General features: G+C 37.8%; 1 protein-coding gene across 3 annotated transcripts in view; it reads left to right on the forward strand.

Moving 5' to 3' along the window:
• LOC118802094 (NACHT, LRR and PYD domains-containing protein 3-like) overlaps positions 1 to 16,262 on the forward strand; it is a 65,060-nt gene that overhangs the window by 12,239 nt on the left and 36,559 nt on the right. The window contains exons 1-4 of one of the 3 annotated variants that reach the window (XM_036562558.1): positions 11,831 to 11,857; positions 12,374 to 12,461; positions 12,603 to 12,719; positions 13,034 to 13,150. In XM_036562558.1, the coding sequence (XP_036418451.1) occupies positions 12,406 to 12,461; positions 12,603 to 12,719; positions 13,034 to 13,150 (290 nt within the window). In that variant the 5' untranslated portion in view covers positions 11,831 to 11,857; positions 12,374 to 12,405. Of the gene's footprint in view, positions 1 to 11,830; positions 11,858 to 11,904; positions 12,022 to 12,373; positions 12,462 to 12,602; positions 12,720 to 13,033; positions 13,151 to 16,262 lie in introns of those variants that run through there. The other 2 variants (XM_036562557.1, XM_036562556.1) reach the window with 2 other exon arrangements.

Genomic DNA, 16,262 nt, shown 5'->3' on the forward strand with positions numbered 1-16,262 from the left:
ATGGTGGAACATCTCACAACTAATTAGGTTCATTGGCAACAGGTCAGTAACATGATTAGGTATAAGAAGAGCATCCCAGAATTTTCTTTCAGAAAGGAGAAGAGAGGAGAAGTTCATCACTCTGTGAAAGACTGCGCAGGCAAACGACAAGAAAACCATTACTTAACATAAAATTGCACTTGGAGATTGCTACATAATATAAATGATTTAAAGAATCTGGAGAAATCTCTGTATGCAAGGGACAAGGCCAAAAACCAATATAGACTCACTGTGATCTTTGGGCCCTCAGGCAGCACTGCATTAAAAACAGACATGATTCTGTAGGGCTTATCACTGCTTGGGCTCAGGAACACTTCTGACAACCAATGTCTGTGAAAACAGTTCATCGCTGCATCCACAAACTTAAAACTCTACCATGTGAAGAAAAAACATATATAAAACAGATCCATAAATACTGCCGCCTTCTCTGGGCTGGAGCTCATTTAAGAACAACTACCCGTCCTGTGTGTCTGATGCTGTTGCTTCTTCTGCCTTGATCAGGTGCCCACTGCTCACCAGCCTTCTGGACTGGTTTGACCACCATGGAGCTTCTCGCTGTACAATGCTGTGCAAACCTCATCTGCATGAACTGACCCTTTTGATTATACTGCTGCTGCTGCTGTACAGACTAATTAACCATTGAACTCGGACGATTTATTCAAAAGGAGACAGAACACGGAACAGCAATCAGGAAAATAAATGACTTGATATGCACTGACGAGACAATGGCAATACTTCTCAAAGACATGAACCAAACAGACTAGTATATGTACTGAGTTCAACAGGTGGTGGTGATTAGAATTGACTGTGATCCGCTGGGTGGTTTGTGATTGGTTGAGGAAGTCCCATTACTGACAGAGGGATTCTAGGAAATGGAGTTCTTGATGGTATGAGTGTCCAACTGAAAACCAGAAAGTGTGACACTCTTGGTCTTAGGGAGTTTTTCTATGCCACTTATTCATTGGGGCTTGGACTGTGTGTGTGTGTGTGTGTGTGTGTGTGTGTGTGTGTGTGTGTGGTAGGAATGCATGTTTTATTTTTATTTTATTTACTACTGTAAAATGTTTGTCAGATGTTGTGCACTGTGAGCGGCTGTAACCAGCTTGTATGTGTAAGCATACCTGGTCAATAAAGCTTGATTCTGATTCGGAGCGTTGTAAAAGCAGAGGTGATGCAGCACAGTGGCACCTGTCACAACTTTTTTGAAATATGTCGCTGGCACCAATTTTGAAATGGGCATATATTTTTTCAGAAAACAATAAAATTTCTTTTTGATTTATAATTTTAGTGAAACCTTGTTGATTAAGTTCCTGCTGAACTGATCTGTGTGTTCTGAACTAAGAGAGTGTCCTTGTTCTCTCTGCAGGTTGAAGGGTTGTAACATCTCAGAAGAAGGCTGTGCTGCTCTGACTTCAGCCCTGAAATCAAACCCCTCCCACCTGAGCGAACTGAATTTGTCGGGTAATAAACTGGGAGATTCAGGAGTGAAGCTGCTCTCTGCTGGACTGGAAAATCCTCTCTGTAAATTGGAGACACTGGGGTAAGATCATCTCTCTGAGAGTAACTAAAATTAAGTAATATAGTAACCAACAAAAAATTTTAACAACAGAGATATAATTATAATTATCATAATAATTTTTGTTCACAATAACAATAGTCCGCTAAAAATACCATAAATAAATTTAGGACTCTTATTTTGATAGCAGTGTGTTAAACAGGGTATCATGACAGTACTATATTGTATTGTGTGTGTGAACACTATGCTGTCCACTGTTGTCTGCAAAAGATGCCATATATTTCTACTTTCTTTTTGGATTGCTTGATACTTCAATTAATTTCAAAATGACTTTTCAATTGCATCTGAGTGGTTCATCTGGTCTACACCATTTTATCATACTTCGTTTTTAAGAACATCAGCGTTAGCCAAGCTGCTTCTCTGTATCTTATGTTAGGTCACCTGCTACTTGTGGATACAAACTACAGTGATTTTATTTTACATTTATTAGCTAGTAGTTAATAGCGTTTGTTAGAGCCACTGTAATTCTGCTTTATGGGTTGTCTGTTCTCTTGATCATAAACAAGCTGCTATATCATAGTGTATATCATGTATATCATAGTGCTATATCATTTAAACATGAGAAAGGTGGCAGATTCGTGATAAGTTTATCACGAACCTGCTGAGGGAAATATTTCTTTCCTGGAGGGCATCTAAGAGGAGTATTGATACTCTCTAGAACATGATCGATCTCTTCATCTATCACCCAATGTATTGAAGCCACCATGTTTGGGGGAAGAATGTTTGCTGGTTCTTGATCTTTAAGTTCTACATTGTTCTCCTGATAGATGTGTGATAATGCATCAACTTTGTGGTTCTGCGAGCCAGAATGAAAGGTGATACTGAATCTAAATTGTGAATCCTTCCTTAAGGGCAGCTTCTGGGGACCAACATAATTTTTTAGGAACACCCCTTAAGAGGGCTGTTAGAAGGACTACTATAGCACTGAAGTTACAGATGAAATGTCTATACAAAAAAAATAGAAATCAAAAAATAGAAAAATAGAAATAGAAAAAATAGAAACATCTAAGAACCAAACAGACATGCTCTACATGTGTCTTGTGGTCAGGCAAGTAAATCAGGATGTCGTCTATATAGGCTACCACAAATTAACCAATCATATACCTCAAAACATCATTTATGAAAGCCTGAAAACCTGATGGAGCATTAGCAAAGCCAAACAGCATAACCAAGTATTATTAGTGGCCCTGAGTGGTTATAAAGGCCGTTTTCATTCATCTCCCTCACGGATTATAACAAGGATTACTGAAAATTCAGAAGTTCCGATGACTAAAAAGTAATCTATTCAGAATGCAAAGCCCTTGTATTCAGTCGAATGGGTTGTGTCTTGTGAGTTATTGATCCCACTCTAACTGGACCCCTGTCTAAAGTGGCGACTCTTAACAGTGTTTTCAAGGGTGCCACCGAAATCTACAGCTTCTCTATGAGTCAGATGTTCATGAAATTCCCCTCAGTTCCAGAGTCAAAAGCTGACACAATGGAGAGATCTAACTGGAAGTACACAGTAACTGGTAAGAGGAAAGACTTTAAAGCCAAACTCTTTGTTGGAATGCTCACCACATTAGCGCATGGAGTATGTAGAAAAGGGCTGACTGAGGCAAGGCAGCTATGCTTGAACTTGCATGAATATGCCTGTACATGCCAAGACTAAAAATTGCCCATACAACATCTACTGCAAGACCTATAGTAGGACTATACACAATTGACTGACGCTTTACTACAACTAATCATGGGTTTGCTCATATTCTACAAACACATGTCAGTCCCAGTTAGCCTCCATGCACTTTCCAGAGGTCGGTGCCTGAGGTTTGTGTGGACAGGCCTGACAGTCATGAAGGATGTGACCAGCACTGCCACAGTACATGCACAACTCCCCCCCCCCACCACCCCCCTTAATGTGAAGAAGCTTCTCCTCTGGTGTCAGACAGGATAGAACACACTGCACGGGTTCTTCATTATACTTCATCTTGCTGGTGACCGTAGTTTCACCTGGGTTAGTGATGGCAGGTCTGACGATAGGTTTTTGTTTGGAAGATGTTTGGTGTACCAGTCTTTCTTTCATTAAGAAGGTGATCCAGTCGCATAGCTAATGAAAGAAGTTGGTTTATGGACAGGTCTTTGTCTCTACAAGCTAGTTCAGTAACTAATTTAGAATTGAGTCCTCTACAAAACAAAACCAGCAAAGCGGGTTCATTCCAGCCACTGCTGGCTGCGAGATTGTGAAAGTCCAAAGCATAATCGAAACAGATCAGTCACCTTGATGGATTTTGGTAAATAATTCTCCACTAATCTTTCTCTCATGTGGATGGTCAAAAACTATGCAATTCTTTCACAAACTGGTCATAAGAAGAATTTTATACATTTGGCCAACATAGTACTGCAGTTGCCCAGTCCAATTGTCTGCTATATAAATGAGGGACCACAATAAAAAATTAAATAAATTTGGGCTTGATCAGTACCGGCAGGAAAAATAGCTAAATAAAGAGAGCACTGCAACAAGAAACCTTGACACTTCTCAGGATCCCCATCGAATTTATCAGACTTACAGTAAAAAATGTTTTTTTTTTTACCTTGCAGTTGAGTGGTCAAATCTTTAGCACTGTTTACTATTTGAACTAAATTATTCTGTTGGTCCGTTTGTTGATGTGTTGAACATTCAAGAGGCGGTGTACCCCAGTCAGTACTTGTTGATGTTGACCTAGAATTTGTCCCTGAGTCACAATGGCCTTTTGAAAAGCCTCTGATTCCAAAAAATCTGAGCAATCAATCCAAAGGGCAAAGGCATTAAGGCAGTGTTAAAAAATACAGGAAGCAGGATTGATACATAGGTAGAACAATACAAGAAATGATGCTCAGTAGCTCTTACAGAAAGATGTAATACCTTGCAAAGAATTAAGCTAAAAACCCAGGCTTATATACTAACTACACAGACAACAGGCGTAATACAAAGGTGATAATACTGAGGCAAAGGCACTGGCCGTGAGATGTCAGGTGATGTCAGGTGATCTCTCAGAGAGTACTGGGAGATCAAGTCCTTAGCAAGAGAAAGGTGTGGGGGATGTGTGACAGTTTATTAGCTTGATCTGCAACATAAGTAAAGAAATGTAATGTATAGAATATGTGATGGACCTAATATCAGCTACTGCTCAGTGCCTTAAATCTTCATCAACGGAAACATACTTTTTGTGTTTATAATGTTTACATCCACATCACACTCAAACACTGTTCTTTCTGTAGGTTAAAAGCTTGTAATGTCACAGATGAAGGCTGTGCGGCTCTGACTGCAGCTCTGAAATTAAACCCCTCACACCTGAGAGTGCTGGATCTGTCTTGGAATTTCCAGACAAAGACAGGACGTGAGATGTTGTTTGCTCTTAAACATAATAAACATTACAGATTACAAGATCTAAGGTGAGTAACAATGATTTCAGATGAACGTGCACACACACACACACACACACACACACACACACACACACACAGGCAGGTTGTTTTTCCAGACAAATGAAATCTTATTTTATTATTGAAAGTTTTTTTTTCTTTGTTTTTTTTCAGAGTGTGGTGTTGATGGTGTGTATTATTGATAACCAAAGAGACGACATCATTAAGAGATTTCTAAAAATAAAGAGAAGTGATTTCTGAATGTGTATGAGGAGCTCCAGCAGCAGAGGGAGGCAGTGTGTGTAAATACAGTATGAGTGTGTGGACTAGATGGATGTGTGTGTTTGTGTACAGAAAACTTCATAAGAAAAAAAATAGTAAACAAACACTTAAAAATGAATGTATGATATTTAGTGCGGGAGAATCTTCTAGTCTGTTACACTCAGATGGAACGTGTGATACTTTGTCCAGTGAAGAAAACAGACTGTAAATTAGTCACAGGTCATGATGTTTTGTATGTAGAAACCAGAAGAAATGTTTTTTGTTAATTTGTGTTTGTACCAGTCGAGATCAAGGCTTCCTTTATTTACGTTTTTGTTTTTCTTCTGTTTCCATGAGAGCACAGTTATATGAAGTGAAGCTCATTTTAAATCAGAAGCAGTGACCGCGCTGCAAGTAGTGTGGCTCCTGTGTTAATCTTTGTGACTCTTTAAACTGGTCATCTGAGTCTGTTTTGGCTGTTTGTCTCTAGAAGTGTGTACAAAATACACTCCCACAACATTTAACTCATGAGCAAGTGATGATTTAGTGCTGCTTATTATTTTCTGTTTAGTAATGAACATCATTAGGTTCACCAAAGATTGTTTTGAATATGTGCTGTCCAATAATTATGTATATTACACACTGTGCAATATATACATTATTACAAGGCAAACAAGTATTTTATGCTGGAAGTATATTCAATGAATATATATTCTATAAGAAAGCACTTTTCACAATAAAATTATTGATTGCTAAATTAATGGCTTATTTCATTTAATCATCAATAAAACAGTGATGCAGGAATATTCCACCACTTGGAGTAACATTATGAATCCATGAAGAAGTGATGCTTCAGTAATGCTAAATATGTAGCTTAACACTCTTGTTCTATGAGGTGACTCATTTTTCAGTTTTGCAAACTTCTGTGCATAACGTAAATCAAAAATCTATATATTTATACTACAACTACAAATAAAAAAAAAAACAGGAGTGGTACGACCAAGACAAGATTTTTCAGAATTTAAAAACAAAAAAAAAGAAGAGAAAAAAACATTAAAACCACTAAAAACGTTCCTTACTATTCATTATGCACTACATATAGTTGAATATTATATTTATAACATATTTTGTAAAACTAAACATTAAATAATGCACAGACTGAAAATATTGTGAAATATTATCGTATTATAATTAGTCTAATTATGCATTATAACTTTGATGGTAGATTATTTCCGGTCCCTTCTTCTCTAAAATCTATTTCAGAATCACAAAGGTCAACTAAATATAATTCAAACAACATACTTCCATTTTTACTATTAAAAAAAAAAATCTGATCTGCCCAGTTAAGTCAGCATGGAACGATCAATTAGACTTTATTTGAAATAAAATGTAAAATACAGGGTCCTAAAGTCAAATGATCTGTGTGCCAAGTGTCAGGTCTTCTCCCAAAAGGCCTGGTAGAAAAAAATGTATGTAAAAATGTTCTGTATTTTTCATCCAAGTACTTCAACTACTACTACTACTACTACTACTACTGATGATGATGATGATGATGATGATGATTATTATTATTGTAGTAGTACAAATACATAGAGGTTTTGACATTTAAAATAATAAATATTTTAGTGTTCTGTTGAATTAAATAAACTTACACTTAACAGTAGAATTGCACAGGACTCTTATTATGATAGCATTGACCTTTCTGTTGAGAACAATGGACTCTAATGTAGAGAAACAGTTAGCTGACACACTAACTAATCTGAGCTAAGTAGGTATGGTCTTCTTGTGCAATGTCCATTTTACCGTGTTGTTTCAGAATTGTAAGCACATGTTAGTACTTTTTTTAACCTAAAGCTGCTGCATGTGTTCTGTTATGAGTGCATGCTAGTTAGCTAGTTAAACTTTGTGCCTCACATATGAACCAGAAAGATGTGTAATTAATGCACAGAACATACTGTGATCAGCCTCAGCTCTCAGACTTTCTCCTTCAGTAGTAATGACAGATTTAGATTTCATTCTGTTTGGTTGTGTTATTTTCAGTGATATAGCTAGTTAACTCAGGAGTGTTTTCACATTTGGACTGTTCACAAATAAAAAAAGGACTCAATACACAACTTATTTACTCGTACTTTTTTTTTCAAAATTTCTTTATTAATATTTTCTGTACTACAGTACATCATTTCTTTAGATATTTTTATTTCTAATGTATATCACATTATAATGCAGTTCTTGATTTTCATTATCTACTAGTTCATTAATGATGAGTTACCATGTGTAATACTGTTGCTAACCATCATTAACTCCTAATCAACAACACAGTAACACCTTGTTCATTAGTAATGAATTGCCATGTGTTTCACTTGATATTGTTCCTGATCATCGTTAACTCCAACACCTCATTCGTTGTCTAACAGACAGTAATTACATAATGACTTGGTAATATGTAGAACCAAGTGAATTTGCAGACAGGGCACATACAAAGTCAGATATTTCTGTGTGCCCTCTCTTCAACTGACCCTGCCCTCAAAAGGACTGTAAAGGAGAACTACTCTTCAGAAGAACACTGCACACATGCTCCTGCAGAAAAGAATTGTTTTTTATTTTCTAGGGATGAGAGGTAAACAGACTGGTCTTTTGAATACTGTATTTTAGCAGTTGTCCCATTTGTAGGCTGGTGTGCAAATTGGTTCACACTGCCAAATATGAAGATTAGTCTTTTAAAATTTCTGATCAAAACAAGCACATGAGCGACAGCAGTCAGTACATTGTGCTGTAATGCCTTCTCTGAGGATACCCGTTTCTGTGAATAGAAATGGAGGATATAATCCATTATATTGTAGAGACTGCACACTGTGTAGTGTATTTCACTACTGTTAGAAGTGTTGGAATACACTATCAGTTAGCAGTTCACCAGGAACCTTGTAAGACTCAGCCATTAAGCAGTTAATGTTGAATTGATCTGTAATTTATGAGTAGTTATTCTAAGAAAACACAGTTACTAAGCCATTCTCTGTGAGACTCAGTAGTTATTGGGTAACACTTTACATTAGGGGTCGCTAATTAATCATTAAATATATAATAATCAACTATTAGTTTCCCATTATTTAGTTATTAGTTAATACTTCATTAAGCATTAGCTATTACTTAGTAATTGATTAAGCACTTATCAATTAGTAATTAAGTACACTGTTAGTTGATAAGTTAGTTTGTCGTTAGTTTGTGGCTTACTTACTCATTATCTGTGTGCTAATTGCTGCTTATTACATTGTTAATTAACTAATAAGTATTTTTCTTCATATAAAGAGGTAACGTGATAACTTACTAGCACTTATGTGTTAATCCTGCTAATTATCTGTTAATTAACTTTCTATCACCTCCATATATTCAGTTGCTTCACTTTTCTCACTTTGGTTCTTGTTCATTAAAGATGCTTATGGTCACATCTGACCGTAAGATGAGCGCACACAAATTCATGGACGGTTTTGTTATTCATCACATTCATCTTGGCATATCTGTACTCATATCTGGTTTACTCATATTTGTGTGCATGACAGTCCAGTACAAAAGTGGATGTACTTAATTTACGTGCACATTGATATAAACAAGTGCTGCAACTATTTCATGTTCCATTTAAAGACACATTACACTGTGCTTTTGTTTCATACTACTGACTCACAAACACAGCTTCGATCATACACTGCATTAATACAGCGTTTATTTTAGGGAATTAATTACACTAAACAATCACTCTACTATGTTAACAACACTGAGTATTTTGTTTTATTTCATATTTTATTTTTTCCAGTTGTTTTCATTTTAATACTATTAAGTTTGGTCAGCAGGGGAGGAATGCACTCACTGCTGGACATCAAACTCCACCCACGAGCACGGCCATTAGCTTTCATGCCAAACACTGCCGTTTTATTGGCTGGCTACTGAAACATCTGCATGAATTAGTGTGTGCTTCATGTAACTGATATGTAAATGAGGTGCTGGTAGGCTGGTTTCATGCACTGAAGCTGATTTATCATTTATGCTCAAATCTCCACTTGTTTCCACATCGTACAAAATTGTTTTGAATCAGACGCAGAGCAGTTCATACCTTATAAAAGGCTTTTTTTTACGTAACTTTGATGATTAATGGCCATTAGATCTTTACATTTTGACCATTCATTACTTCTTAAATTCCACTTAATCAACCATTCATTGCTTCTTAAATTCCTCATACTTAATCATTAATTACTTCTTAAATTCCTCTTACTTAACCATTAATTACTGCTTTTGTGTCCCTCCAAGTAAAGTGACAACACAAAATCAGTAATTAATGGTTAAGTAAGAGGAATTTAAGAAGTAATTAATGGTCAAAATGTAAAGATCTAATGGCCATGGGCCCTTTTCACAAAGAGTCGTGATTACGTCCGGATTAAGCCTTAGCAGTGAACTATAATGCTCAAATACTGAGCTACAACAGACATATGTTAGTTTTCGTGCACTATCATGACAAAAAGTGAGAACAGGAGGTGAATGGAAGCACTGATTTAACTGTACACACCGCTAAAATGCTGAATGTGTTGTAGCCCTGCTTTCTGCTGCTGCAGCTGCTCACATCAAGCAGTGTCTCTGTAGTTGAACAACATGCCAGCAATTTCTGTAATATTTTTGTTTTCAAAAGAAATTAAAGTTCTTCTATGTAGTATGAATTTGGTAGACGTTGTTTAGCTGTAGCTAGCTAGCAACGCTAGAAGCCATTTCTAACTGTAGCTGTGTTCCCAAAATAAGGAAGCTAGTTAGCTTTCCTTAGCTGCTGCCACCAGCCGGCTAGCGTGGAGCAGGTTCTGTGACACATTTAGCTACATGATGGCAGAGACTTCTGACAAACACAAACAAAAACTTTTATATGTAAAGTCTATTTTACAGACCTCGTTTAAACTGTATTAGCTTATGGTAGGCTAGCAGGCTACAGTCGCTAATTAGCTAGCCTACCATTAGCAGTTTGAGGAGCACCAGCTTCGTATGAGCAGCAGACTTTAAAGCTAAGTTAGCTCTAACGCTGGCTATGTTAGCGATCTGCTAGCATTATTCTTATAGTTTCATGGCAATTTTTGAAGCAGCACTTCAGAAAACATCTACCTTTCACTGCTCAGTCAAAAACGCGACTCCTAGCTGAAAAAAAACATCTGAAAAAGCTGCTTCATGTTAGCCGGGCTAGTTTGGCTAGCAGTAGCTTCTAGCTAGTATAGCTAGCTTAATATAAACAGAGTCTATAACATTCATGCTACATATAAAAGTTCTTCTTTCTTTTGAAAACAGAATATTACCGACATCGTTGGCGTGTTGTACAAAGACACAGAGGCTGCTTGATGTGAAGCAGCTGCAGCAGAACTGCAGTAAAAACAACATACAGCATTTTAGCTCTGTTTACAGGTAAATCAGAGCTTCTGTCCACTTCTTACTCTCGCTGTTTGTCACAACCGTACAGGAAAACTAAAATACAGCTGTTGTAGCTCAGTGTTTGAGCGTTACAGTTCACTACTAAACATTTTGACATCGCGTCTGCAGTAGCTATATGGAGAGGAAGTGAATTTTACCCTGCTAATGCTTAAACCGGAAGTAATCACGAATCTTGTGAAAAGGACCCATTAATCATCAAAGTTACGTAAAAAAGAACACATTTTTTTGGCTTTTATACGGTATGAACTGCTCTGCGTCTGATTCATAACAATTTTATACGATGTGGAAACAAGTGGAGATTTGAGCATAAATGATAAATCAGCTTCAGTGCATGAAACCAGCCTACCAGCACCTCATTTACATATCAGTTACATGAAGCACACCCTAATTCATGCAGATGTTTCAGTAACCAGCCAATAAAACGGCAGTGTTTGTCATGAAAGCTAATGGCCGTGCTCGTGGGTGGAGTTTGATGTCCAGCAGTGAGTGTACTCCTCCCCTGCTGACCAAACTTACTAGTATTAAAATGAAAACAACTGGAAAAAATAAAATGTGAAATAAAACAAAATACTCAGTGTTTTTAACATAGTAGAGTGATTGTTTAGTGTAATTAATTCCCTAAAATAAACGCTGTATTATTATTGCAGTGTATGATCGAAGCTGTGTTTGTGAGTCAGTAGTATGAAACAAAAGCACAGTGTAATGTGTTGTAACGAAGAGTTAACTAATAACTAAATAATGGGAAACTAATAGTTGATTATTATATATTTAATGATTGATTAGCGACCCTTAATGTAAAGTGTTACTAGTTATTGTTTAGTTAATAGTGAACTACCCTAATTATTAGTTCACCATTACCTACTGAGTAATTAACTAGTAGTCCTTGGCAGTTAATAGTAGTTACTTAAGCGTTAATGCAGAACTACTCATTCATTCCTGCTTAGTTCCTGATTAGTTACTTATTACCTATGAAACAGTATTGTAAAGTGTTACCAAATCACTCACTGAGCATTTTAGTAGGGTTGTCAGTCAAAAATTCAGAGTATCAGAGAGACGAGTTCCAGTTGAACATGACACTAGAGTGAAGGTCTATGAAACGTGACACCAGGGAGGAGAGCTGACGTATTTCTCAGGTGAAGGAAAGCTCAGGTGAGGCTGAAATTGTTTCTTCACTATTCAACACCACTTGGTGGTTTGAGAGGATCAATATTATTTTTTGGAAACCATGATGACATTATGATATGAGATATAATACACACGAAAGGACGACACATTCAGTTAAAGAACCTTTTTCTAGGATCTTGTTTGTGGAGGTAAGAGCTTTATATGAATATTTTAGTAACTTTTATAAAGAACAAGGAAAGAGATCAACAGCTAAATCAGCAGCTGCTGCAGTTCACATTAATCTGACTCTCATTAAAGTCACTTTCTTTCTTCTTCACCAGTAAAATTAAAAGTAATTGTCGACTCTGTGTATCTTGTGTCGTCTGCTGAGCTCCTGCCTCTGTGAATGTGTACACAGTAAATGAGTTTAGCTGCTTCTGTATTTTAATTTCCTGCTAATCCATGATGTCCACATTTGTCTGTTTTTAATTACAGCTTTTACTGGCTGTTTCTGTGAGCTTTTCTGAGCTGTTTATTGTACAGAGTTGTTCTTCTTTTAAGTCTGACAGGTTTTGTTAAACCAGAAAAGCAGGATGAGCCGCTCTGAGGAGTGTGAGGAAAACAGTTCCACCTCCAAAAAGCACGCAGAGTAAGGGACTTTTTTCTGTCATGTCAAAATAGGTCTGTGTAATTGTTAATGCAATTCATGCAATATTTTTTGCATTCTATTAAATTTTTTTAAATTAAAATATAAATATCTAATGTAATGTTTTTATTATATTATATTCAGTCTAATCCAGCAGGAGAGATCAGATTCTTCAGCTCCCAGCTGCGTGTCCTTTAAGAGTGATGAGTCTAAAGATTGTCCACTGTGGTTTAAATATGGAGACCCCTTATCTGGACACAGGTAACAGCCATTAGTTCAGCCTTTAGACTCTCCAGTACTCAGGTCTATCATGGATTCTGTGCAGGGATTTAAACTGCATAGCAGCTACTGCTGTTCTCCAATCAGGACATTCCACTCACATCAGATTCATCACTGAATGTTGTTTTTAAAAACTTTTTCATAAGAGAAACTACAAGGATTTTTTAAAAGGATTATTTAGATGATCAATTGTAATTGTTGATGCAGTGAGATCATGGGATTTTTGTTGCATTGTATGTAATTTTTAAATAAAAATACGAATGGCTAATGTAATGTTTTTATTGTACTATATTCAGTCTAGTCCAGCAGGAGAGATCAGATTCTTCAGCTCCCAGCTGTGTGTCCCTTAAGAGTGATGAGTCTAAAGATTGTCCACTGTGGTTTAAAAATGGAAACCCCTCAACTGGACACAGGTAACAGCTCCTCACAGTTCAGCCCTCAGATTCTCCAGTACTCAGCTCTATCATGGATTCTGTGCAGAGATTTAAAAAAAAAAAGATTATTTAGATGATCAATTGGTAATATTGTTAATAATGTTTGTTACTAATCAGTAAAGTAAAAATGACTGTAGTGTCATTTACAAATGACACTTAAGGCTGATTTTGCAGTAACATGTTAAGCTGTTACAGAAGAAACATTTATGTTGAATTGTAATCTGTTTCTGCAGAAGAGATCAGACAATCAGCTGCATTTACATGAAAGCTAATTGATCTATGAATATGTAATTTGTAAATGAATTTAATTTCCATTGTCTGTTTGTGAGTAACAGGTTAAAATGTGCATTTTTAATGTACCTGTGATCAGATGATTGTATGGGTTGCGGTTATGTTTGCTTTTGGGAGTATAAAGGAAACTATTGCTATTAGTCATTAGCTGGCTGTGATGATTAGCGGACTTAATGAGAAAAGGGAAGCTTCTTGAGTGAGAATGCAAGTATTACCCCAAATTCACTCCAGACACATCAGTATCATGCAAGCAATGTGCAAGTGAAGTGGTTGGTTTTGCATCCAATCCACACTGTCTCCAACTCTGAAATATCAGAACTTTTTTTCTTTCAGAATGAAACAGTTTTTAGCAGATTTAAAGCTTGACAGCACAGAAAGTAGTTCTGTTTATTGCAACAAAATCACAATCAAGCTAGACGATTGCAGAACTTGAGGGCACAATTTAATTGTGCAATAATTCTGTGACTGGTGTGAATGAGACTCCATCATAACTGGAGCTCCACTACTTGGGTGCCAGACCCAAGGGGGTGAGCTGCTCCGCTTCATGTCAGATGAGGCCTTGGAGTGAGAATTCACAAGGTGGTAGGCGCTCACTGCGCTGTCTTCTGCCTGAAATGTTCCACTGAGCAACAGATTCTCCACCTGGAAGACCTAAAAGATGGCCGCTTACATGGATCTCCTGCTCTCCCTGTCCACCTTTGCACTCAGCAAACCTACAGTCTCTGCGCTTTTTTTCACCTGCCATGGAGTGCCATTCTCTACCTCTTTCTGAGCAACATTTGTGCAGTTTATGACTGCAGGCCTGCTCAGAGTGTCATTCACTCCAGTCTTGCTGCTGGACTCTTTCTGAAAAAAATCACTACATAACTAACATTCTTAAGAACATGCTAATTAAGTTTTTAGAGGAAACAAACCCAGAATGTTCAGCACAGTAAAAACACTGTCGTATGCACATATCGAGCAGCCCAGATGCGCTAGCACATGCAATGTGACGGAGAGACTTGTCGAGACACTCAAGCGACTGTCTTCTAAAAGTTGTAGTTCAGAAAAAAAACAATCACTTTTATCTGCCTTGTTAGGATTTTCCCTACAAACTTTACAGAACATCTCAGGTACAGAGAGGACAAAATCGACTCATGAGAACTGAGTTTTGTATGAGGGAATGAAGCTGCGGACTCGCTTTGCTTCATTTCGTGCTTCGCCAACATTTTCCCTTTCTCTGACGTCATTTGTCAACAAATAAAACCTTTGGTTTGTTTTAACTGGACGCACACGTACAAATGGATAAGACCATTTTTGTATGGCGAGGGGTTAAGTATTCAACTGAATTGAGTTTGGCCTCAGTTACGTTATTCTGTTAACACACTGAGGCCCCCACCTGAACATGAACTTGCCCGATCAGGCAAGTGATTGTTCATGCTGCTGTCCAGACATCACGTTTTACTTGCCCCAGGTATTCAGGCAATCGTTATTGTTGAACCCTACACTGCATTCCCTCTGTTAAGCTGGGGCCACGAGTCCACTGCATTCACTTCTTTAGGCTGGGTCCACGAGCCCACTGCATTCACTTTATTAGCTTGGGGCTATGAGCCCACTGCATTCACTCCATTAGCTGGTAGCCACAGACCCACTGCATTCACTCTGTTAGCTTGGGGCCACTAGCTCACTGCATTCACTTTGTTAACTTGGGGCCACAGGCCCAGTGCATTCACTCCTTTAGCTTGGGTTCACGGGCCCACTGCACTCACTCTATTAGCTTGGGGCCACCGGCTTACTGCATTCACTCCTATAGTTTGGGGCCACAGGCCCACTACATTCACTTAGTTAGCTTGGGGCCACGAGCCCACTGCATCCACTCCTTTAGCTTGGGGCCATGGGCCCACTGCATTCACTATGTTAGCTTGGGGCTGCGGGCTCACTGCATTCACTCTGTTAACTTGGGGCCACAGACTCACTGCATTCACTCCTTTAGCTTGGGTCTACGGGCCCACCGCATTCACTCTGTTAGCTTGGGGCCACGACCCCAAACATGCTTTACATTTGCTTGGGCGACAGGCAAATGCATGCATTTTGTTAGCTCAGGCAACAGTTACATGCATGCACTTTATTAGCTTGGGGCCCACACGGTGACTGAAAGATTACCTAGTGTTACGTGGTTGTGTAAAAGTGACTGGGCATGCAAAAGCTCTGAACATGTGTTTGTTATGGCTGAGAGTAGTAAAAGTAACTGGAGCTTGCAGAAGATCGGGATTGTTGTGTTTGTTGGGGCTTTGCGAGAAGTAAAAGAGCTTGCTAAAGATGAGACCGTTGTGATCTGCAACTGTGTTAAACATGCAGAGGCTCTACACTGCCACATGTAGTGTAAGTAACTAAAGTTTGCTTTTAGCTAGAATTTAATGTTGATGCAAAACGTTAACGACCACTAGTAGCCTGCATGAATGAGTTGTTTGAACCCCTGTGAATGAGAACAAGAGAGAAAGTCAGCGATACTATTGGAACATGTTTTATATATGGTCCTAATGATAAAATACAGATTGCCAGGTTAAACCTCCTTAGTAAGGAGATGATTGTGCACCATGAAGACTTTCCTTTATAGACCCTCTGGAATTCAATAACACACAAGCCTTACTTATGATGTTTTTTTGTGTTTCTCTAAAAGTGCAATAGTACAGTGTAGAAATGCGGTTCAAGCATAACCTGAATCCACTGTAAAATATAATGACTGCACATTTAACACCAATACAAACCTAGTAGCACTTACTATCATGTAATGGGACATTCTCATGTTAAGTGTGCAGTT

The sequence above is a fragment of the Colossoma macropomum genome, unplaced genomic scaffold (genome assembly GCF_904425465.1).
Source record: "Colossoma macropomum unplaced genomic scaffold, Colossoma_macropomum, whole genome shotgun sequence".
Lineage (NCBI taxonomy): Eukaryota > Metazoa > Chordata > Actinopteri > Characiformes > Serrasalmidae > Colossoma > Colossoma macropomum.